Below are 24,547 nucleotides of genomic sequence, written 5' to 3'. Positions count from 1 at the left end.
TGTCCCACAGCCCGGGCTGGGGGTGAAGGGACGTGTCAGGGGTGTTCATCCCAGCCACCTACCACGGCTGCGGGGGGCCCGGGTGACACGAGTGGCGCGGGCCTCACCCCAGCGCCCGCATCCCACCGACCTCGTGGGCGCCTCCTCGGAGGCGCCGAGGCGTCGCCTCAACCCCGCCTTCGCGGGCCCCGCAGGCGGCGCCTGGGGAAACCGGCGGGGAGGGGCTGTCCGCGCGCTCCAGGTACGGCCCGCCAGCTCCAACCGGCCGCAGAACGCGCGCGGGACCCCCAAGCCTCGCTCCCCACGCCACGTGACCGGCAGGAGGCGGAGCAACGTGAAAGCCACATCCGGGTGAGAGGCTGCTCTCCCTGAGCGTGCCTAAGGGTGAGAGCGGGTCGCCCGCGTGAGCGGGAGGGGAGGCATTTCCCGGGAAGGTGGCCGCTGCCGCTGCAGTAGCGTCACCTGGGGCAGCTGGACTGGGTAGTGACGCAGGCACGCACGCACGCAGGCAGACAGACACGTATGCCCGGCTCAGGACGGGGGAGGGAGGGGGAGGGCATCTGGAGTGAACCGTCCTCGGCGACAGGTAATAGAACGTTCGGAGCGTTCTAAATACCAACGGTTCCAGCGGCTCCGAAGGTGCGGGGGAGGGTGAGGCCAGTCCCTGCGCCTTGGCTGGGAACCTGTTCGCCCCTGGGCTGGCTCTGGTGAGTTCAGTTTGCCAGGCGCTTCGGTGGGGGAGTTCAACAGCTTCCCTGAGCAGCCTGGCTGAGCCTGAAGGGGGGTGTGAGATACCCCAGCTCACTGGCCCCCTCCCTCTCCCACAGCTGGGGCAGGGGTTGGGGAGGCACCTGCAGGGCACGAGCCTAGCTGCTGTTGCAGGTGATGGCTTCATAAGGGCTGCTCTCCTGTTCCTGTCCATTTCTACAAGAGGGTGCTGCACTCCCGCCTACTAGTGCTGCCAAGGACCCCACGCCAGGGCAGGCATGCCCCTGGTTCTCACAGACCACCTGGAGGAAGGGAGGTTACCCAATGAGGTTGACAGTATTTCACTGGAACTGCACAATCCTTCATCCCCCTGTGCCTTAAAATTAATATTCCTCAATGTGGTCGAGTGGTTACAGTGTTAGCCTGGGAGTCTGGAGACCTGGGTTTAATTTCCTGCTCTGCCACAGACTTCCCTGCGTGACCCGGTTTGTCTTTCTGTGCCTGTGTTCCCTCTCTGTAAAGTGCAGATAATTGTATGTACTTCACAGAGGTGTTGTGAGGATACTCATTAAAGGCTGTGAGGTGCTCAGACACTGTGGTAATTGGCCCTTCTTCTTCCCCACTCAGATTACTGATAGCTGGCAGTGTGTCTGTTTCCTTGAAATATTATTTTAGTGCAGAAGGTGATGATGGCCTTGAGGCATCATTTTCCCTGTTGGTGGAATGGGTGGGGCTAAAATGAGTGAAACATCTACTTTGGCAAATAGGGAACTTCCCCGCCATGTGGTGGGTAGGATGGTAGGTGCTAAATCCATCAATTTATGAAGACTTCGTGTGTGTTTAAAGAAGTAGATTTCTAGAACTTAAGGTAGAGAGCCATTACTCGCCAACGTGTCTGCTGACAGATGTTTATAATACCCCAGTCCATAGCAGCAAAGTGAAGCTATCAAGATCCTGGTCAGTTTTGCTCCTGTTCACAGTAGCTGTGAAACTGCCAATGATCATGTTAATTTCACTTTGTTGCTAGTTAGCACTGCTACCAGTAGCAGAGACCTTCCCTAAAACTTGCAAGCAGTGGCAAACGGGGCCTATGGGAGTGGCAGAATAATCAGGAGGTTCTGGTTGAGGAAGATGAAGTCAATTCTGTAATGCTTCAGCCAACCAGTATTGAGTGTTGGCTTCCTAGTGAAGTGAATCTCAACAGACTGGTGATGATTTTTGGTCTCTAAAAGCAGAATTTTCCAGTCCTTTACTTACATTTACATATCAATATCTGACCTTAACTGCTGCCCTTGGAACTTCCCTCTCACTTCTTTTTGACTCTGTCTTCAGTCATGGCTCTTCTCTCTGGACTACTTTGCTTGCCTTGTGGGTATTCTTTCCAATGTCTGTCTTCCAGTCTAGATTAGTAATATATTGTTTGGCAGTTTGCCTCAATGCTTCAGTGTGGTTTTGGTCGGCACCCGTATTTCAGTGCTTCTATGACCAGTTTTCAGCACTTCAGTTCTTGTCTTTGTGCTTCAGTGCCTGTTTTTGAGCACTTTGTTGTCTGTCTCCATGGTTATTTCAGAATATTTTGATGCCAATTTTTCCCCAGATGTTTTGCACTCAGGTGCCTGTATTGTTGATGTTTCCATGGTTGGCTTTATCACATCACTGCCTATGGGTAAGTACTTAAGCACCAGTTGGCACAAGTGGCTTTGGTATTTGGTTGCATTGTTTTTACTCAGTTTTCTCAACTATTAAGGCAGAAAGATGACTGTTTAGACACTTTAGCGGCTTCAAAGGCTATCTGAATGATAGAACCAGATCAGTAGTGTATAAGTATCTCTGCTGTGCTGCATTTACAGTCTAACAAGCAAGTACAGAGGTGTCCAGTGTGCAAGCATTTGCCACTTTGGTAATGAGGAAACATGGGGAACATCTTCTTTTCAAGGCATCCTAGGGAAACGCCCCAAAGTCTCGCACAAAGTCATCCTAGACTGCTTCAAAAGGGAAGCTGCTAAGTACAGTGTTTTTGTACCATCTGCATCAACACAAACCTAGCTTCCTCCTGATATGTCCTTGAGAGTAGGTTCACCAACAAAAAGCCCTGTGCTGTCACTCTGATAAGGGTATGTCTTCACTACCCACCGGATCGGCGGGCAGAGATCAATCCAGCAGGGATAGATTTATCGTAGTCTAGATGCGATAAATCGACCCCCGACCACTCTCCCGTCAACTCCTGTACTTCAGCGCCGTGAGTGGTGCAGGCGGAGTCGACAGGGGAGTGGCAGCAGTTGACTCACCGTGGTGAAGACACCACGGTAAGTTGATTTAAGTACATTGACCTAAGTACGTCGACTTCAGCTATGTTATTCAAGTAGCTGAAGTTGCGTAACTTAGATTGATCCCTCCCACAGTGTAGACCAGGGTTATATGCCAGAACTTTGAGACTTCAGGTCTCAATGTTGAAATCTTTGATGCCGAGTTCTCATGTACCTGATGAGGTGGATCCTTGACACAAGAGATTGAGGTAGGGGATATTGAGAGAGAATCCACTACTTTCTTTCCTTACACACTGCAGTCATATTCCAGTAATCCAGTCAGCTCTGCTTCTGGAATTCCTACTGATGCGTATTCCCACCTTGGGGCTAAAAACAGTGATTCATGATATTACTATATGCTACAAGGCTGATATTTTTCCAATAACAGCTTTGAGGCATTTCTCTTGTCCTTCACTTGTCTAGAGCTCTCAGATCTGTTTGAATCCTTTTTATATGAAAGTTGATACCTGGAGTTTCCTCCTTTGCACATAAAGCTCCGGCTTTGATGCCAGCCCCTTCGTGCCTCTTGTGTTGGGATTCCGGCACAATGACTGCTAGAACTTCATGAAACCTTTGTGATGTTCCAGGTCCTTCCATTGAGTAGACAATTTCAGATGCTTGTGTGGTGTAAGTTGAGGTTCAGGAGGAAAAATATAACTAGATGGAGTCATAAGTGCCAGAGGATTCCTCTGATGCTAAATGTAAACCAAGGCAGAAAAGCAACTGGATAACAACTTTCCGGGCAGGATCCAGCATTCTCCCAATTTTTACAGAAGCTGCTAAGGCATCTAAGTTTGATGTCTCTGAGGAGTTGGCTGATTCCTACAGCCTTTGTTAAAGTCATCTACCAGAAGGACTTAAAACAGCAACTGGAAAAAGTTTGTGGTGTGGTGCAGACCAACCCCCATTAACATCCAAACTTATATTGCATAAATATTTCTTGTCACATTCTTCAACTGAGTCTATCCAAATTTATTTGACAGCTATATCAGCATATTGTGCACTGGTAGATTAGTGTTTCTGTAGACCTTGATCGTCAGATTCATTCAGGACTTGATCCTTTTAAAATGCCTATATTAAAAAGCTACTTCCATCTTTGAGTATTAATGTGGTGCCGATGAAACTCATTTTGAACTTGTTTCTTACTTGAAGGGTCTTATTTCTGGTGCATGACCTCCATTTTATATAGTGAATGAGTTTAATCCACTTTGTCATTCATTTATTTCTTTTAGAATAGCAAAATTTATGGATGTTTTGTATTTGCTCGCATCTTTCAGGCATCCTGCATAACATCTAGAATTGTGAAGGAAGTATCTTCTCCCTCCACTGTGTTTGCAAAATAAATACAGAAAATCTTATTGGCATTGGCCCTATTATTTCTACCTGTCGGAGTTTTATTTTCATTTGGTTTTTCTCTTGGACATCACTCGAGCCACACACCTGATTCCCAGAATTGGAATTGGAGGGATGCTATTCTTATATTCTCTTAAGATATCATTCCAATAGGCTTTCTATTCACCTGCTCACTCCCCTCAGAATTTGGGAATAATTGCTCTAGAAAATTTTTTTTTTGTTTTTGTGTTCTTGTTTTTTTTAAATTTTAAGCAGTAGGGTTTTTTTTTGTTCCCCCTCCCCCCCTCCCCCAATGTTTTTAATTTAGTGGTTTATTAAGAGAGACACTGCCTCCAGCTCATTAAGAAAGTGACTTGGAAGATTTCAGAGTAGCAGCCGTGTTAGTCTGTATTCGCAAAAAGAAAAGGAGTACTTGTGGCACCTTAGAGACTAACAAATTTATTAGAGCATAAGCTTTCGTGAGCTACAGCTCACTTCATCGGATGAAGTGAGCTGTAGCTCACGAAAGCTTATGCTCTAATAAATTTGTTAGTCTCTAAGGTGCCACAAGTACTCCTTTTCTTTTGACTTGGAAGAGAAAAGGTTAAATTCGGAGAGTTGTGTGGGCAGGAGAGTTATCAGAAGTTGGGGGCTGGCTTAGATTCCATCCTGCTACTGCTTGTCTTAGGGACCAAAAGTTAAGATCTTGAGGCGTTCTGCTTGTCTCAGCCTAGGGAATTAAGATTTAGGAGTGTGAATCTTATTGGAATGGTATCTTCAGAGAAGCTGATTTAAATATCTGTAAGCTTCCCTTTCAGCAACCAGAGTGGGCATTTTGAATTTTGACTTCATAATTTATGTCTACTTGTTAGAAGCTTATTAAACAGATGATGTTCCTAGGCAATGTTTAGGGAAAGCCCCCTGGTAGAATTTCTAGCACTCTACACTTTCCCCTCAGCTGGGTGTGGGAGCTGTTTACCAGGACCTTGCCTGTAGATCTGAGAATAATCTGTCGTATTGGCCTCAGGCTAGTAGGTGTCATTTAGTAAATTTTTCAAGCCATGGAAACAGGGTTAATAACAATGACTTATGGAACTGATGAGCCCTAATATTAATAAATCTCTTTGGGAGAAAGTGGTATATAAAAATGAGAAGTATTATTTCGATTACTATTATCTATTTTTTTAGATGGGCTTTCAAATCATCATAATGGCACTATATATGCTAAGTGATATAAGTACCAACTTAATTCTAAAAGTCAGGCTGACATTACCTCAGAAAAAAGTCACGCCAAGCTTAAGAAACTATTTTTGTTCTTAGTCTATGAAAGTGATTAAAACCTATGAGGAAAATCAGCACAGGAAGGATAACATGCTTTCTTTCCTCCGGATGATTCAGTTGTCTCTATTGAGGGAGACAGCCTGGAAAAAATGGCTAATAGCAGTTAATTTCTTGACAGTACAAATACAGCTAACAGAAAACACATTGTAGATCTCCATTTTCAGGTCATATGTGACTTTTTTTTTTAAATATGAAAATCTTTTTTGTTTTAATCTGAGGTATCTTCAAGCATACCCACATTATTGTGACAATTGGGAATCTAAAATCCAAAATGTTATGACAGTCATGCAATACTAACTTTCCACTGATACTACACAACCTTTGATTTCTCAGTCTAGAAGGATTAAAAATCTGATTTTGAGGTCCTAAATAAAATCCAGAGGTTTTAAAACTATCGTTATAGAATGCTGATGATGTGTTTAGTGCTGAACAAGGAGATGGGGTTTGAGACCTTTTAGTCCACTGGCTCTCAACCAGGAGTACCCCCGAGTGTACTCGGAGGTCTTCCTGGGGATACTATCAACTCATCTAGATATTTGCCTGGTTTTACAACAAGCTACAAAAGCACCAACAAAGTCAGTACAAATTAAAATTTCATACAGACGATTACTTGTTCACAGGGTAGATTTAGTGTAAATCAAATTGATTTAAATCACTAGTCAGGAAGACTTGATTTAATCATGGATTTCTACATAAAAGTGCATTCTTGTTGGTTGTTATAACTGTAAAACATATTCTTCACAACTCAGATTGATGTAGGTTTCATATTTAGAAGGTACAAACTACATTTTTTAAGTGATTTATTTTGAAAACTTTTCTGATTAGTTTTACAGCTATATCAGAAAATGAATGATTTGTTTAGTTATTTCATTTACCAAAGGTAATTGAAGCAGATATTTATGAAGTCACTGGGAGGTGAACTATCTCCAATTCAACATGTTAGTCATTAATATTTGGAGGATTTTCTTGACATGCTGTATTAGGAGGAGAACATCACCAGACAGACATTTAAATTGTTTTATTTAACTAAAATAACAATGTTATGTATTCTGGATATTTTTCTTCAACAGCAAACATATAATATTATAACAAAACAAGCATTTGAATTTAGTTAAACATTCAAGTTTTTTTAAATCATGTTTTTGTTAAAATTGTTAACTAAAATAGTTAAACAAAATATTTAAAAAAAAATCGATCATCGATGTGAGCCAGGTCAACATGAGAAACTTTAAATATTGGCTTCTGCAGTTAACTCAGTCGTCTTCACCTTCATTTTCCTGTGTGTTCATAATCTGGAAAAGAAAAACAAGTTTTCCTGCTTTTTCAGGACCCAAACGACTTCTCAATTTGGAATGAATTAGTCCAAAGGTAGAAAATATTATTCTTTCTACACTGGCAGAAGAAACTACTGCTGTTAATAGTGAGATGATCACTTCAACAGTCTCTGAATCCAAGTGCTTAAGTGACTTCCATCAGTTCACTGGTGTGACTTTCTTCAAAACATCATCAACAAACATGTATTTCTTGAATGGTTCTTATTCCCAAACTGGGTCTCTCTTATGGCCTGCTGCCATTTTTGGTTTTCCCTTCTAGTGACAGAACGGTATGGTAGATCTCAAATCAATGAAGGCTTCACTCGAACCTCAAGACTTTTGGAATATGTTGCTCAAATAGTTTCACTTTTGTTTCTACTGCCTGTCCCTCCATTCTCACATTTATCTCCAGATTTCTCCTTGTCCAGATCTAATCTGCCCCCAACAATCTTCTATTCATTGAACTTTTTGAAACTTCTCACTTTTAGAGAGAGGTAAGGGATTGACTCTGTGTACACAAATTTGCAGAGGGACAATAGGGTTGAGGTCTGTTATTTTTCACCTCTATATATTATTTATTTAAAAACATTTTTGCTGTTAACAAGAATGTTATCTCTGGAGACAGATCCACAGATTGAGAACTGCAAAATTTAGTGTCTCTGATGGCATCTTTTAGACTGAGCACTGAGTCCCATTGGGTATATATAGATTATTTAAATTAATCTTTCTACAGGTGCCTCTGGAACCCATAAGATTGGGTCCGTGATCCATGAACTACTGGAACTCATTTACAAAACTTTTCTTAAACATTACATGAATGTATCATTTCATACTATAGAATTAGAATGTATAATCCCTAGTCCATGATGAGATGTCTTTGAGCTACAAGGTATCTTAATTAAAATTATCTTTTTAGATGGGTTTTTTCCTCAAAGCATTTTATCAAAAAAATCTGATTTAAATAAAAAAATCATTGATTTTTATCCACTCTGCTTGTTTATACAGCTCTATATACTGCATACTGAAATGTAAGTACAATATTAATATTCCAATTGATTTATTGTATAATTATATGGTAAAAAATGAGAAAGTAAGCAATTTTTCAGTAATAGTGACACTTTTTTGTATTTTTATAAGCATTTTGTAAGCAAGTAGCTTTTAAGTCAGGTGAAACTTGGTACACAAGACAAATCAGACTCCTGAAAATAGTCTGGAAAGGTTGATAGACACTGTTTTAGCCTATCCTTGTAAAAGTCGCTTTACACAGATATGTGGCTTGATGACCCTTAAATTACTAATAATGTAGTGTGATTTTTTAGGGCTAATCCATTCAGACTTTCAGGTGTAGTCAAATATAAGACAACACATCCATGTTGCAGCCCACATCTTAGTAGAGAACTTGTCACTAAGAACACTACCTTTCTGAATTGCAATTCCATAATGTCCCTGTGGCATAATATCAGCTGCTTATACATGAAAGTAATATTAGGAAATTATTTTTAGGTGTCTTTAATGCAATATTGTGTTGTCCTTTATGAGAGAATTAATCACATTGTGTACTCTTGCTCTTAATTTTGTTTCTTTCTGTCCCAAAATCTGTTTCTTCTTTCCTCTTCTCCCCTGCCCATTCCTTCTGCCACCTGGACTTCTCCCTCTGTATGTACTTCTCTGTTGCTCACCTTCTGTGACCATGCCTGGTTGCCTTGTTTCTTTTCCCCATGGCCCATGGATACTCTTTTACTGCTAGCTGGCATTTCCAGTTCCATAGGTGGCAATGGCTGCTATGGTGGCTTCTGTTTCCTCTCTTTTCCTTTTATACAACAGTAGCCCCAGTAGAAATGGAAAAGAGCCAGCATCATGTGATCAGCCAGTGAACGGCAGACCCTTAGTGGTCCATAAATCACAGTTTAGACAAAGGCAACAATATTAACAGCTTAATTCTCTTCTTTGGAAACAAAGCATGTGTGTATATTGAGGTGGGAAAGGATACCCTAAAAGCAAACTCTTAGGAAAAGCAGCAGGTCAGAAAAATACTATTTTTTGAGAGCTGTGACCTTTTACTGGGACCATTGCCTGTGCTTCCATTAGGCAGCCGTGGATTTATGTAGGGACTTCTCTTAATGTGTTGGGTGTGTTCATTTTGGGAAGCTGGACCTCTACCACATTGCAATAGGGAACATCTGTTTGAACATATTTATCCAAAGTTTAAAATACTGTATTTTACACTGATGCATCACATCTCTCATGGCCCACTTTTGTCATGATGTCTACAGGACGTTACCCAACTAATTTTGGCTAGGGTGAGAGTCTCTTAAGGATTATTTTCCTTATTTTTAAAAAATATATGTGATTGTATGTTTTATTCCTCTCTTTCTCCCTTTTGTATATTGCTTCTTTTCTTAGATTATGAACCGTACAGGTTAGATTGTGTAGATGGCACTTAATTCAAGGTGGATACTACTAGAATAGTAATGATTATGTCACCAGGACTGAAGATGGCGCTGTTGAGTTTATAGCTTCAACAACTATTCCACATTAAGCCCCTGAAAACACTTACGGGCATGGTAAAGTGTAACCAGGTAACCCCTTTGCCTTCAGTTAAGCAAGTCCGTAAGTATTTGTAGGTTCTGGACTAAACCCCCTTTTTTGGGGGCGGGGGGGGTTACTGGTCCATGGCAGTTTCTTCTGTCTGTTGCTTTCTATACTGGCTTAGCTTAATTTTTGTCACCATTAAATGACATTTACTGGTCTGGTCCTTTAAAATGCCCCAAATGCCTTTGAAATAGTCATCTTGGTTATATGTCCAATTTTTTGTATTTGATACCATTGTTTTTGTATTCTGATTAGAAAACAATGTATTCCAGAAAGCATTTATTCAGCTCTTCTAGTATTTAATAGCCAAGTCGTAACAAGCTGTTCACTCAGTAAAGTAGGTAAAAGGAGAATACTTAAATTTTCTGTCCTCCTCTATGCCTTCATGTATAGATAAATGTATGGAAAGTAATGCAATCAAACCTTCAGACAGTTAGGATATTTCATTTTGCTTTGTGGTCTCATTAACTCAACACTGTACGTTTTTTGAAATACACACATAGGGTTTATACATTTTCAAGTTTGTTTGTAGTTAAATATCTTTTAAGAAGTTTTGATCCTGCCTTTTACACAGTACTGTGTTACTTATATACTGACATGAACTGCTGTTCTTGAGGCTTGTCATCATTGCATTGTTAACTCAGCTATAAAGTTGAGTTTTGCTCCTAACCTGACTCCTGTCCCCACGCACGTTGCTAGCTCAAATTAAGTGGCATTGTAATCTTGAACTAGATAGGGGGATATGTAGTGCTGCTGATGCTAGAGCTAATAATGCAGTGGGGATATAGTAGCTTAAGTTGTGACTAGAGCTCAGTAATTAACTGGTTTTTCAGTTTGGTGGCCTAACTGAAAAATCAAAATCTTCAGTTTAAGATCGAACCAAAACCAGAAACTTTTCAGATTTCTCATTGAAACAAAAGTTGAAAAATTTGTTTAGGGTCGAACAAAATGTTTTATGGTGGTTTTAAAAAAACAAACAAACTACCTCCCCCTTTTTTTAAAGTAAAGGAATTCCAAAATGAAACTTCTTTCCAAAACAAAAAAAAATAAAAATGAACCATTTTGACGTTTTCAATTTTTTTTATTTGATGGAAATGATTTGCCAAAATCGACCTGAATTTGCAAATTGTTTGGTTGCCCAGAATCTGCATTTTTTTCGTGAAAAAACTATTTGCACTAAAAAATTCACCCGACTTTAGTTACATAGCCCCATTGTCTGCTAATCCAATCACTCTGTGCTGCTAATCCAATCATTCTGGGTAGCTCCAATGTTGTTTCACAATGTGGTCACTCTCACTTGAGCTAGGCTCAAGTGGAATAATTTGAGTGTACTAACTTGAGGTAACTGTTGCAGTGAAGATAAGTCCTTAGACATAAGTTTTTCATTTGTTGTATTAGGACTAATGGTTTTGTTACAGAGACTTCCTGCTCAGTAGGAGTCCAATTCTTGCACCAGTGTTATAGCACATATGGTCCTTAGGGATTTTATTTTTTTTGTTTCCTATCGTGCTGTTATTACCAGCATGGAAATGAAAGCTAATCTTAAAATTTTAGTTGGTGGTCTCAGAATCGGAAGCAGTCACTGTTGAATGATTCTACATATTATGTAGATGAACAGTTGGATAAAATGTGAATGCAATTACTTCTGTTGTTTGATTCAATGTCACTCTAGTAAAATTACCAAATTTTATAAATATGCCAAGTATGAACTATTAAAACAAAAAAGCAGCACTCAATCCAAAATAAAATAGATGAATCCTTTATATTTAAAACAGAACAGACAAATCCACAGTGATATTGTCAAAGGTATTGTTGACTGTAATCAGATGCTCTTAGATGTGGATCCTGCAAACATGTCTACATTTGTTTAAACTTACTATCATGAGTGGTCTCATTGAAGCCAGTGGACAGCTCATGGTGGTAAAGTGAAACATGCATACAAGTTTGTGTAGGATTCAGGCCTTGGTTTACATTTCACAAAATGGGGGGGAGTGAGAAGTCACCTGGTGCAGTTTCTATGTATGGGCAGGTCCTCTTGAATACAATAGTAATTTTTTTCTGTAAAAGAATGATCAGGCTCATAAGCCTTCATGTGCCATGTAAATATATTTTCTAAATTTTGTATTTTTTAGATTTAAAATATTAAGTGTTTGTTATTTGATATCAAAAACTGTATGAACATTGTTATAAAAGGTGTAAATATATAAAGGAATAGCTCTCTGAAGTTTTCAAATAATAACTTAACTGATTGATGTTCTAAAATGAAAACTACACAAAGCGATAGTCCTGTTACCTCCTGAAAAATTAAGAAACGATAAGTTGTTCAAGGATTGTGTGGAAGGATGAGGTCAGCTTAATAAAATATGGTGTATGTAATATGACAAACAACACATAGAACTGAAGAATCGTACTGGGTTATAAAGGATGTTGCACACGTTTTTGACTGTGTCTTAAAACAGCTGGATCATTAGGATAACATTGTAGAATTAAATACAACAGAACTGGCCCAGAGTGTAAAGCCTAGAAAAAGCCTAATTGAGCTATATATTAAAGGAAATAAACAGATGCATTTTATCCTGGATATTAGAATCTGGTATGGCATTTAGTTCAAAGGTTTTTCAAGGCATAGTGTATGGTCCCAAAAGGGTAGACCAGATCTGTATTACCAAGTTTTGCTAGCATAATTATGTCGGTCAGGGGTGTGATGAAGTTGATTTGTGACTAATATAGCTGTGCTGGCAAAAGCCCGTAGAGTAGATGCAGTTATGCTGGCAAAATTGCTCGTTGGTTGGTCTAGTTTATTTTGTTTGGGGGGACTAGAGTAAGCTATTGTAAGCTATCCCAGCAAAAGCCAAGTTTTGCCAGTATAATCTTTTCTGCACTAGGAATCCTTTGCCCATGCAATCTAGCTATGCTGTCAAAGCCTTCAAAGTGTAGGTATGGCTTTAGTGAAGATTCTCTTTAAGAGGAGGAGTCCACAAAGTGCATGGATTATTCCTGGTATGAATGTAAATACATTTTTTTGATTTTTTTAATATAAAAAATTTTCTGCCTCAGAAAATTTTGAGAGCTACAGGTCTCGATTATTTTTCAGAAAGCTTGTTTATAAGTGGGGGTTACCCAAAAAAACCCCTCATATAATAAAAGAAATTTTCAGTTTTTCAAGGAACATGGTGGATAATTCAATGTTCTTGTCTGTGTTTGCTTTCTTGCTTGGAGTTCTGTACATTAGTCCACATTACAGGTACAAGAGAGGAACAGATTCTAATGTTGTTTTTCTAACTGGTTTTCCTGATTTGGTTAGAACCTGTCTACAATTCAAATGTGTCATGCGTCTTTATGTAGATTTTTTTTTTTTCTTCAACAGTAGAGTGTCTGTCTATTTTGGAGTGCCAGGATTCCATTTGATTTTCAATTGTCCATAGATCTCATTGAAAAAGTTTATTTTGTCCCTTCTCCCATTAGATTTGTGTTTACGGTGCATGTAGTATTGATATTGTGGGAAGGATTTGAGCTCTGTCATAATAGAAACTTGTGTCAGTGCTGTGAATATATTGGTAGCAAAAGAGTAGCTTTGCTATAGAGGAAGAAGAAACTCTGCTTCATTGCTAGAGAAAATGAAGAACTATCATTTCTGCAGAAAGAAGTACTTGACATAATGACATCTCTGAGTCTACTTATCAAAGTTGTGATGGTTCCTGTTTTTAAGGCAAAAAATACTGAGAAATCGTAAATAGTTGAAATATAGCTAGGACAATGAAATAAAAATGACAAAGAATGGAGACCTGTTGCTTCTTACCATCTGTTTTTTATATGGTATCTCTGGCTAACATTTTCTAACTAGCAGTGATAGTGTTTGTAATTTTTTCATCGCAAATATTTTTAGTGAAAGTTTTTAAGGAGGGGACTTAAGTTATATAGATACAAAATCTTTCACTTCAAGGTCACTGACCTGAATTCAGCTCAGTTTGTTAGTGACCACGCGCTCATGTAAAATGAGTTGATGGTGAGATGACAGTATCACAGATATCACTACTATAATTGTCATTTGTGCTGACGTTCACATGAGGTAAGCCAGGGGGTTCAATGGCATGGCAAGTGAAAGTGGTCCTTCCTCACACTATTTCAGTGTTGACCTGGAAGCTAGTCCTACCACTTCCCACTCTGCACCGGTTCTGTGGATACAAGAAGAACTTCAGTCTTCAGGGCTGTCAGTCAAGCATCTTTCACCATCTACACAATTCCTTTTTAGGCAAAAAAAGTTCTTAATGTTGCTTAATAAAATAACTTTATTATTTAAATTAGATGATTTATTTACTGGTCTACTATCATATTTGAGCATGCTACTTGATAATACAGAAATATCTGCCCCAAAGAGTTTACTATCTAAGCCCTCTATTCTGAAGATAGATTGTGTGTGGTAGTTAGTGTGCCTGTATGAATTCCCTTTGCTAAACTGGACTTCTATTAGAACGAGAACAACTGAAGAAGGTTATAATACAGGAAGGGGAAGGGAGAGGACTCTCTGAGGATTTTTTTTTCAGTAAACTAGTACTCTTGTAAATATGGAATCATAGAAATGTAGTGCTGGATGGGCTTCAATAAGTCATCAAGTCCAGCCTGCTGTGCTGTGACAGGACTAAGTAAACATCCCAGGTAGGTATTTGTCCACCTTGTTTTTTAAAAGCTTCCAAAGATGGGGACTCCACACCCTGCCTTTAAAGCCAGAGCTTAACTAGCCTTATCGTTAGAAAATTTTTTCCTGATATCTAACCTAAATCTTCTTTACTGCAGAGTAAGCCCAATTACTTCTTGTCCTACCTTCAGTGGACATGGAGAACAATTAATCACCATCCTTTTTATAACAACCCTTAACATATTGGAAGACATATTAGTCCTCTCTGTCATCTTTATTCAGAATTAAACAGGAACTGTTTGGTTTTTTAAATCTTTCTTTAAAGGTCAAATTTTCTAATTTTTTTATCACTTTTGTTGCTCTGCTCTGGACTCCATCCCATTTGTGCACATCCTTCCTAAATTGTGGTGCCCAGAATTGGACACAGTACTCCAGTTGGGGCCTCACCAATTGTCCTTGTGCCTCAGTGAGTCACAGCTGAGAAGGCTAGATTCAAGACAAACTGCTGAGAAATAGGGCAGACTCACTGGTAATTATTCTATTTGTAAGATTATACCAAGCCAGTAACAAAAGTAAACTTCTGTTTCACCAAACTGGTTAACAAGAAGTCGGAAAAGCAGTCTCCTTAGGCATCCCAGCCCTTATCTCAGCACCCAGACACTGGACTCTATGATGAGTGGTTACTGACAACCAATTTAATCAAATATAAGGTCCTTCTAATATCAAGAGATCAGCCATTTAGCCAGGTCAATATATAACTCGGACCTTACCCAATAATCATGCTGCTGCCAATCCTTTAGTAACTAAAATTTAAAGGTTTATTAATAAAAGAAAAGAAGAGTTAAAAACGGTTAATAGATCATATATATACAATAATGGCAATGTTCTTATATCAGGTTTGTAGCAGTGATGTTATAGAGAATTCTGGCTTGTAAAGTCTTTTGTAACTTCCAAAAGATTGGAAGGTCTTTAGTCCAGTATTCTCCTTATAGTTGTAAATCCACAGTCCAGAGAATCGGATGAGGAAAGAGGCAAAGTGTAGTTATTCCAGGGGTCTTTTATGCCCTTTGCCATGTGCTTGGACATTTTTTGTTTCAAACAAACCTCACAGCCAAGTCTGTGATAAGTTACAAGCACAAGATGGAGTCCAGAGTCACATGAGCATATCGCGTGTCCTAACATGTCTTGATGCCTCACAGGGGGGTGGGGGGGCAGGTTAACCATTGTCCCCTTGGAGGCTGAGGCATCAGCAGGAAGAGATATCTGGGGGAAACGACTTGTCAAGCTCAAAGTCCATTCACAATGTGTGGCTAGACTGGATATAAACTAACTTGTGGCTGTTACCCAAGGAACAAACACAGTGGTGATACTGGTATATAGCCAATGAATATTTATAACTTCAGACACACAAAAATGATGCATGCATATAAACAGGGCAATCTTATTTAGCAAGTCAAAACTTTTCCATTAACACCTTACATTACATACTTTATACAAGATTTGTTGCAATTGTCTAATAGTGCAGTATCATTGCTATAAATGGTCATATTTCAATCCTACAGCATCACACCAGTACTGAGAAGAGCAGGACAACTATCTCCTGTCTTGCATACAACACTCCTGTTGTTAACCCAGAGTCATATTAGCCTTCCTTTGCAGCTGCATCACATTGATGACTCATATTCATAAGAATGGCCATACTGGGTGTGATACAGCATGGCCAGAGGGCAGCAGGAGAGTGTTAGAAGGGAGCCTTATTCCCTGTAGAGGGAAGAAAGTTTGCTGTAGATTAATTAGAGCACCTGAAGCCAGTCACCTGATAAAAACCCCCCTGCTTCAATCAGACAAGAGAAGGAGTTGAAGCAGAGTGGATTGGTGTTGGAGCAGAGAGCAGTTTGGAGGGAAGCAGAGGAGAGTTTGGAGAAGTGCTGCAGTGGGCTAAGAAGACCAAGACCCTAGGTAAAGGGACACCTGGTTTGTGCAGAGGGAGGACAGAAGCCCCACAAGCTGAAGGGCGGGAGAGAGTAGTAGCCCAGGGGAAGGAACTGCTAGTTCTAGTGGTTTAGCGCTATCCCTAGGGCCCCTGGGCTGGGACCCAGAGTAGAGGGCAGACCCGGGTCCCTCCCTCTCCACTCCACTCCTCTAGGACACTAGTGGGGCAATTAATACCCCAGTTCAGGGGCAAGAAACGGTGCCCTGAAAATCCACCCCCCAGCTAAGAAGAGAAAGCGCGAGACCCATCATAGTAGTGCCGGCAATTTGCCACATGGGTCGGACCAAAGGTCCATCAAGCCCAGTATCCTGTCCTCTGACAGCGGCCAATAGCAGATGCCCTAAAGGGAGTGATCAGACAGGTTATCATCAAGTGATTCATGCCCTGTCACCCAATCCTGGCTTCTGGCAAACAGAGGCTAATAGCCATTGATGGACCTATTTTCCATGAATCTGTTTAGCTCCCTTTTGAACCCCGTTATAGTACTGGCCTTCGCAACTCACTCCAGCAAGGAGTTCCGGAGGTTGAAGTGCATTGCTTGAAAAAATACTTTCTTGTGTTTGTTTTAAACCTGCTACCTATTCAATTTGTGGTCCACTGTAATGCACAGATCCTTTTTAGCAGTACTACCACCTAGCCAGTTATTTCTCATTTCCTAGTTTTGCTTTTGAATTTTTCCTTCCTAAGTGAAGTGTACTTTGCACTTGTCTTTACTGAATTTCATCTTGTAGAATTCACACTAATTTTCTCATTTGTCATTGTCATTTTGATTTTAAACCTGTCCTCCAAAGTGCTTGTGACCCCTCTCAGCTTGGTGTCATCTGAAGATTTTATAAGCATACTCTCTACTCCATTACCCAAGTCAGTAATGAAAATATTGAATAGTATCAGACCGAGAATTAATCCTGTGGGGCCCCTTTAGATAGATCCTCCCAATTTGACAGCAAACTATTGATAGCTACTATTTGAGGATGGTCCTTCAACCAGTTGTGCACTCACTTTTATAATTTCATCTAGACCACACTTCCCTTGTTTGCTTATGAAAGTGTCATGCAGAACTGTGTCAAAAGCCTTACTAAAACCAAGGTATATCACATCTACTACTTTCCCTCACATCCACTAGGTCAGTAATCCTATCAAAGAAGGAAATTAAGTTGGTTTGGCATGACTTATTCTTGACAAATTCATGCTGGTTATGCGTTATAACTGTATTTTCTTCCAGGTGCTTACAAATTGATTTTGTTAATTTTCTCAGGTATCTTTCCATGTATTGAAGTTAGGCTGATTGGTCTATAATTTCCCATGTCTGTCTTGTTTCCCTTTTTAAAGATAGGTACTATGATTGTCCTTCTCCAGTCTTCTGGGACCTCTCCTGTCCTCCAGGTGTTCTCAGATAATTACTAATTATTCTGAGATTGCTTCAGCTAGCTCTTTAAGTACCCTAGGATGAATTTCATCAGGCCCTGTTGTCTTGAATACATCTAATTTACCTAAATCTTCTTTAACCTGTTCTTTCCCTTTTTGGCTTGCATTCCTTTCCCCATTTGTCCATATTAATTGTGTTGAGTATCTATCTGTCATCATTAACCCTTTTAGTGAAGACTGAAGCGATATAGGCATTAATCAACTCAGCTTTTTTGGTGTCATCAGTGTTAGCTCTCCTTCCCTGCTAAATAGAGGACCTACACTTTTCTTCATCTTTTTTTCTTGCTCCGAATGTATTTAAAGAACCTCTTCTTATTCCCTTTATGTCACTTGCAAGGTGTAACTCATTTTGTGCCTTAGAATTTCTGATTTTGTCCCTACATACTTGTGCTGTTCTTTTTGTACTCCTCCTTAACAGTTGTCTGTTTTCACTTTTTGTAGGATTCCTTTCTGGTTTTCACGTAACTAAAAAGCTCCTGATGGTGGCCATATTGGTTTCTTATTATTCTTACTGTCTTGCGTTTGCATTGGAGCGGTTTACATTTTCCTTTTAATATTGTCTCCTTGAGGAACTGCCAGCTGTCGTGAACTCTTTTCCCTTAGATGTAACTGGATGTTTAAAATAAAAGGTAAGGCTGAAAGATATAACTTAGTTGCCCTTTTTAAATTTGAAAAATGAAAATGCCTTGTATGATGAATGAAAATTAAATGGACAGTGTTCCATTTTAATGTTTTCTAAGTCTTTTTAGCTTTTCATTGTGTAATCTTCTATTAGAAACTAAAAATAGTGAAAAGAACAAGGACTACTTGTGACATACTGGTATTGTGTTTCTGGAGGCTTTATCCAGACAAAATTATAGATGGTTTTGTGGATTCTGCAAAGCCTCATGTATACTACCAGACTTCATAGACCTAATTCTCCACTGGTGTAGAGCCACTTTTGTTACTATGGTGTGGATGACCCTTAGGATTAGGTGTCATGATGGTAAGAACACCCAAGTCTTATCTATGCTACAGCTTCCAGTATTACCACCACCAGTGGAGAACACTGATTATGAATTATACCTTTGGAAGTTGAGCAGAAGCTTGAAGATCAGCTGTATAATGGAGGGAGACATGAAATCTAGACTTATTTGGCTTGTGTGTATATATAAACAAAATATTTTTTGTAAATCTCAGTTGTTATTCTCCTTCCCTAACCTCTGTCTGTCCCAAACTGTGAGAACTTGGGACAGTCTCTCCTTAAACTGCCTAGCCCATCATAGATGTTACCATAATCAAATAGCAAATCTGATAGAGGATAATCTGTCAAAAGCTAAAGAAGATAAAGTTCAACCCTTTCTTTCCTCAGATAAGTTATCCAGACTTCCATCTTATCTAGGCAAGGGAAAAGCGCCTGCAAAGAAGCTAGCCTACACTTCTGTGTCTGTTTTCAGGAGTGCTCAATATAACATAAGGATTGGATCCAACTTGCATTTACTTCAGTTGGAGGTGATTGGGACTTGAGACTGCAGTCTAGTACTTCCTTCAAACAGAAATCCAATGGTTCTAAACCTGCTAGTGGCTATGCACCTGGCAGGAGAGGAAAATTATGATCATGGACAGCCAGAAATAAGCGAATGGTTCCTGGCACAGGGGATAATGGATTAAAGCTTCTAAGTAGTTACAAAATATTGAACTGAGTTTATGCTTCTGAACAGCAAGGTGTTGATGGCCTATGCAGGGAATTTTGAAGAACTTTCTCCACAAAGGAAGCTCATTTGTGCCTTTCCAGCAAAATTTCTGAACAACCTAAGAGAGTTTGTCCTAATAGCCATCTACTGAAGGAGGCTGATAAGGTTCTCAACTTTACTAGTACTTTGCTAGCTGGTGGTGGCAGTTTCTATCTGACTGAGAGAGACGCCTGATAGCTCCAGGTTGTGATGTAGATACGGGCCCTGGTTCTGGGTTATCTTCCTGTCAACATGATAAAAATCTAAAAGTTTAGTGTGTTTTAGAAGTTAGCTGAAGTCTGTTTTGTCTCAAAGTTTGCTGTAGTGCCCATTACTAACTGTTTCACCATACTATTTAGAAGTCACTAAAAGAGCATATAAACTTGTTTGGTTTTAAATAAGCAAACGTGTGTGTGGATGTGATGTGATGTATAGATGCCATTGCCGAGTCAGGGTTCAGAAAGCATTTGGGGCACTGTGAAGGCACGCCTCCGTGGTTCTGTTGCAGAGGGCCTGTAGTGTGGCTTATTTGTAGGTGTTTGAGCCAGAAAAACAGTAGATCATTAGAACATAAGAATGGCCATACTGGGTCAGACCAAAGGTCCATCTATCTCAGTATCCTGTCTTCCCACAGTGTCCAATGCCAGGTACCCCAGAGGGTATGAACAGAACAGGTAATCATCAAGTGATCCATTCCCAGCTTCTGGCAAACAGAGGCTAGGGATACCATCCTTGCCCAACCTGGCAAAGAGACATTGATGGACCTATCCTCCATGAATTTATCTAGTTCTTTTTTGTATCCTCTGCTTCCCTGTTGGCTTGGGATTTTTGTGCTTTGGCAGTGCTTTGCCACAATTTAGTCTCTTGTAAAGAATGTAAGTATAGTCTATTAAAGTCAGTTTAGGGATAGGAGAGTAATATGAGAATAACTAGGGAAAATACACCTCAAAACCTTAATTATAATTATGCTGATTTTGTTTTAAAATCTACCGTTTGATATAGTGAAGATTTTTTTCTGTAAAACTCTCTTAATTATCTGAAAAATCACACCTTTTTAACTATTCTTTGGTTTATCACAGAATTGTGATATTCAGATATTTTTAGATATTACTGGGAAAAAAGACAAAAATACTCCCATTGATTTGAACGGGCTCTGAATCACTGATTCTGAAGTGTAGCTGTGCTAGTAAATAAGTACTACATAATGGTAGATGACCATAAACCCAGTTCTTATTTTTTCCTTAGAATGTCTGAAAACAGAACAAACAAAGAAATATATCATCACATTCCAGGAAACAATACAAAATTCCATCTACTGTTCTTGAAACTTAGCCTCAGCATAATATTTTGTGGTGTTGAATTTTTCTCATGAAATATAGTACTAGTGATTGTTCCATTCAAAGGTTGGATACATTGCTAGAACTGATTTCATTCATTTTGGAAAAGAAAATTAGAATAGTATTACCTGTGGATTTGTTTTAATATAGATTAACTTTATATGGTAAATACTTAACTTCTGAGTTAAAATATCTGGTATTTACTGTAGGTTGCTGAACTGTGGGGGTTTTTAACTTATCAGGAACAGAGTGCGACATTAAATTTCTTTGCTCTAGGTTTACTTTGCTGCAAAACTTTTTAACAACGCTTTCCTGTGTTATAATTTTGGGTTTAGTACATTTGGTAGAGAAATAAATTGGAAATCCTGTCTCTGTGGGTTGGAATCTGGTGTAGTTTTTGAAGGAAAACAAAATATTTTAGTGTATACTTGCCAGTTAAGCTTTTAAATGGACTTTCCATAGGATGCAACTTCTAAAATGAAAATAATGCAGAGCTTCTAAAGTGGTTTCTGTGCTGATATACAGACCATGGTCTACTTGCATTTGGCTTTATAAGCTGCTGGTGATTAAAATAAGGATCCTGGCCCAGGATGTCCAACCCCCCCCCCCCAACAAAAAACCTAGTTTCTGGGCACTTCTGACAAATTGGTGCAGAAAGCACTGAATTTTAGTCTCAGCTATTGGTTTCTGTGAAGTCTCATGCTTTGTCAAATGTATTGCCAATCTATTTACGGTTTTCTCAGGTTTCTAACTGTTGTAGTGGAAACTTATTTTTTCTTTAGACAGTATGTTACGCTACTTTACAAGTATATTTTTGTTCTTTTTGGTTAAGATCAGGAATGTTACCCTGAATCAGAATTTAGAAGCACTTAGGCAGATTTAATTACCATTAATTTGCAGTAAGGCTACTCAGTTAATATGGACATGTTTTCAAAAGCTGTAAGAGTTGGTAAAGATCTTCATTTATGGGATATAATCACCTTAAGAATCAGTTATTGTTTTACCTACTTTCTTTCAGTGACACCCAAGACCCCACTCCTGCAAATGCTTATAAATCAATTGATTTCAGTGTAGTTTCAGGCAGGATCAAGGTTTAAGATTACTGTTAGAGGAAAAATATATATCTTTTGTGATGTTTGGCTTCTTGACAGCACTTTGTGTGTATTCATTGTCCCTGAATAGTTGCTTAGCCCCTGATGCTACAAAATCATGTAATCTTACTTATCTCAGAAGTCTCATAGTATTCGTTTGGGCTACTCGCATAAGTAAAACTCCACATATGCTTCAGGAACTGCAGGACTGGGCTTCATTTTCCTCTGTTGTTCATGTGAGTCTTTCAAGTAGCAATGGGGAAAGGGGTGAGGGGAGTCATAGCTCAGTGGTTTGAGCATTGGCCTGCTAAATCCAAGGCTGTGAGTTCAATCTTTTGATGGGGCCGTATAGGGATCTGGGGCAGACATTGGGGATTGGTCCTGCTTTGAGCAGGGGATTGGACTAGATGACCTCCTGAGGTCCCTTCCAACCCTGATATTCTATGAAAGAGAGACTTTTTAAAATGGGTTAATATGATTGTAAAATTAAATAGGTAGGTGTGCAGATTCATAGGCAAGTGAAGGAGCTGAATATTTTTAAAATTACTTTCAAGCTGACTGTTTCCCTTTTAGATTTTAGAATATGTAGATCACCTTTCTTTTACTATCTTACCATATCTATGCTATAAGACTTGTTTGTTGATTTTGCTGTAATAAGTTTTGTTTCCATGCTATAAAAAAACAGGTAAACAAAGAAAATAATCTTTTCATAATTAGCAACACTTACTAATGTCAGAATACAGAAAGTTCATGTAATGTACATGGTGAAATCTTGTTCAAATATATTTTTGAAAAAAAGAAATGCAGCTGAAAGATACCAGGTAGCGGGCAAAAGAAAATGAAATATTTTAATAGTTAAGAAGGGGTACAACATGTTCTACAGGCATCAAGATACTGCTATGCCTATATGTTTTAAAATATTCTGGAGGTACTAAATCTAGGGAGGATTTAGAAGGTTAATTCAGACTTTTGCCTCCCTTTTGAGATTGGCAAAGAGTTTGTGGATTGCAATTGTAGTTTTTGTTATGAGGATGTATTTTTATAATGTGAATACCTATTAGAGGAACTGAAAGGACAACACCAGCTTCATATTCAGAAGCCTGAGTGGTCAAAAAATAGGAAGTATTTTGATCACTACTGATCTACATGGGATATAAAACAGTGACCTAGAAATAAAGCATAATTTGTCCCATGCCTAATCTCCTTTTCTTAAAATTTTTTTTTAAAAAAAGCAAGAAATCTAAAAGATTGTGTTAGAAGTAAAACTCCATTTTTATATTCAAGACCTTTATCGTGTAATAGCAATCCAACAATCTACTTGACTTTTTCATAAACAGTAAGTTTGTTCATACCACAAAGTGAAATTACAGTTCCTGGTTCTAATTTCTTAGATAATTAATGACAGTTTTTATTTTAAAAAGCTTGAAAATATTTTTGATCTATGGAAGAACATTAGATCCTATGGAAGAACACACAAATCTATATTTAATCAGGTTAAACGGTAAATGATTATGAAACATCTAGAGTTAGTAAAACTGATGAAGGATAAAATGCTGGCATAACTTTATTGCAGTAGAGGTTACTGTGTAGTTCTTATTAATCAAATTCTTGTTCCCTCATTAGGTTTGAGTTACAGAACCACAATAATAATAAATAATAATAATTAATAGAGAGAAACCCAGTAATATGTATAGTTGAATTTAGCTTTAATCTTTTGATAGACAGCTCCCATTCAGTACCCTGGTGACAGATATCCAGACTACAGTATGAGCTGGTCTTTTTAAATGGGCTGTGCTTGAATTCCTTTTTCAAAAAGGGCAACATCTTAAAAAGAATTAACATACTTTGGGTATGGGGGAGAAGTGGTGTGTGTGTGTGTGTGTGTGTGTGTGTGTGGTTTTTTTGTTTTTGTTTGTTTGTTTTAATTCAGCAAGATGTTAATGACTTAGGTTATTTTTGCATGTAAGTTGTGTAGTCAGCAATATTTGTCCATGGAAAGTAGTGGTTTGCTTATGGAAACAGCTCATAATATTACATATGATGATTGAAGGAAAGCAGTTGCAATCTGTTCAAAAAGTTAATATAAATTCTGGTATTTTAGCAAATGAATGGATGTGTCAGTGCTGTCACTTTTAAAAATACATTTGTTGTTTAAACCCTGTACAGAAGAATCATATATTTCATTTATATATGGTAATTGTGTGCAACTGATGATTGTTGTGTGTAATGGCTTTTATTATTAGTATCAAGTGTAAATGAAGGGATATTAGTGCTTATTGTTGAAGAATTTAGGCTTTAATCTTGCAGTCTTTATTCAAGCAAAGCTTTCTTTGACTTCAGTGGGAAGTTTGCCGAGTAAAGCCTACAGAATTGCCGTACAATTAACTTAGTGAGGTTAGAAGATGTTGCTCTACTTGTAGTTATTCCCTGGACATTGAATGTTCTATCCGTTTTTCACTATTGCCAAGAGGGATTGCTTTCGCTCTATAATTTTAGTGTAATTTCCAGTGGTTCTCTTTAAACAAAGTCTGGCGGTTTCAAATCTGTAAAACCCTGTTAAAGGGAATGACTTGTTAATTTACTTGTGAATTTCTGTGTTGTTACATAACGTATATAAATCAACTTTTTTATATTACTGTTCATGCATTTTTTTTTCTGTGTGTATGAAGTTGGCTGCTGCCCCAAAATTCACCAGTGCCCACTGTGGAGGAATTCAGTACCACTTCTCTGGGATACCGAGGCAGATCCAGATCTGGGAGAA

The 24,547-nt window shown here is 38.9% G+C and overlaps 1 protein-coding gene across 8 annotated transcripts in view; it reads left to right on the top strand.

Annotated features, from left to right (window-relative positions):
- Positions 1-277: 277 nt before the first annotated feature.
- CCDC91 (coiled-coil domain containing 91) overlaps positions 278-24,547 on the top strand; it is a 319,228-nt gene continuing 294,958 nt past the window's right edge. For 2 of the 8 annotated variants that reach the window (XM_043514939.1, XM_043514935.1), the window contains exon 1: positions 511-586. In XM_043514939.1, coding sequence (XP_043370874.1) covers positions 523-586 — 64 coding nt within the window. In that variant the 5' untranslated portion in view covers positions 511-522. The other 6 variants (XM_043514931.1, XM_043514921.1, XM_038373298.2 and 3 more) reach the window with 6 other exon arrangements.

Source organism: Dermochelys coriacea, chromosome 1 (assembly GCF_009764565.3).
Source record: "Dermochelys coriacea isolate rDerCor1 chromosome 1, rDerCor1.pri.v4, whole genome shotgun sequence".
Classification (NCBI taxonomy): Eukaryota; Metazoa; Chordata; order Testudines; family Dermochelyidae; genus Dermochelys; species Dermochelys coriacea.
Note: the sequence above shows the minus strand (reverse complement) of the source record. Positions and strands in the feature narration are given on the sequence as shown.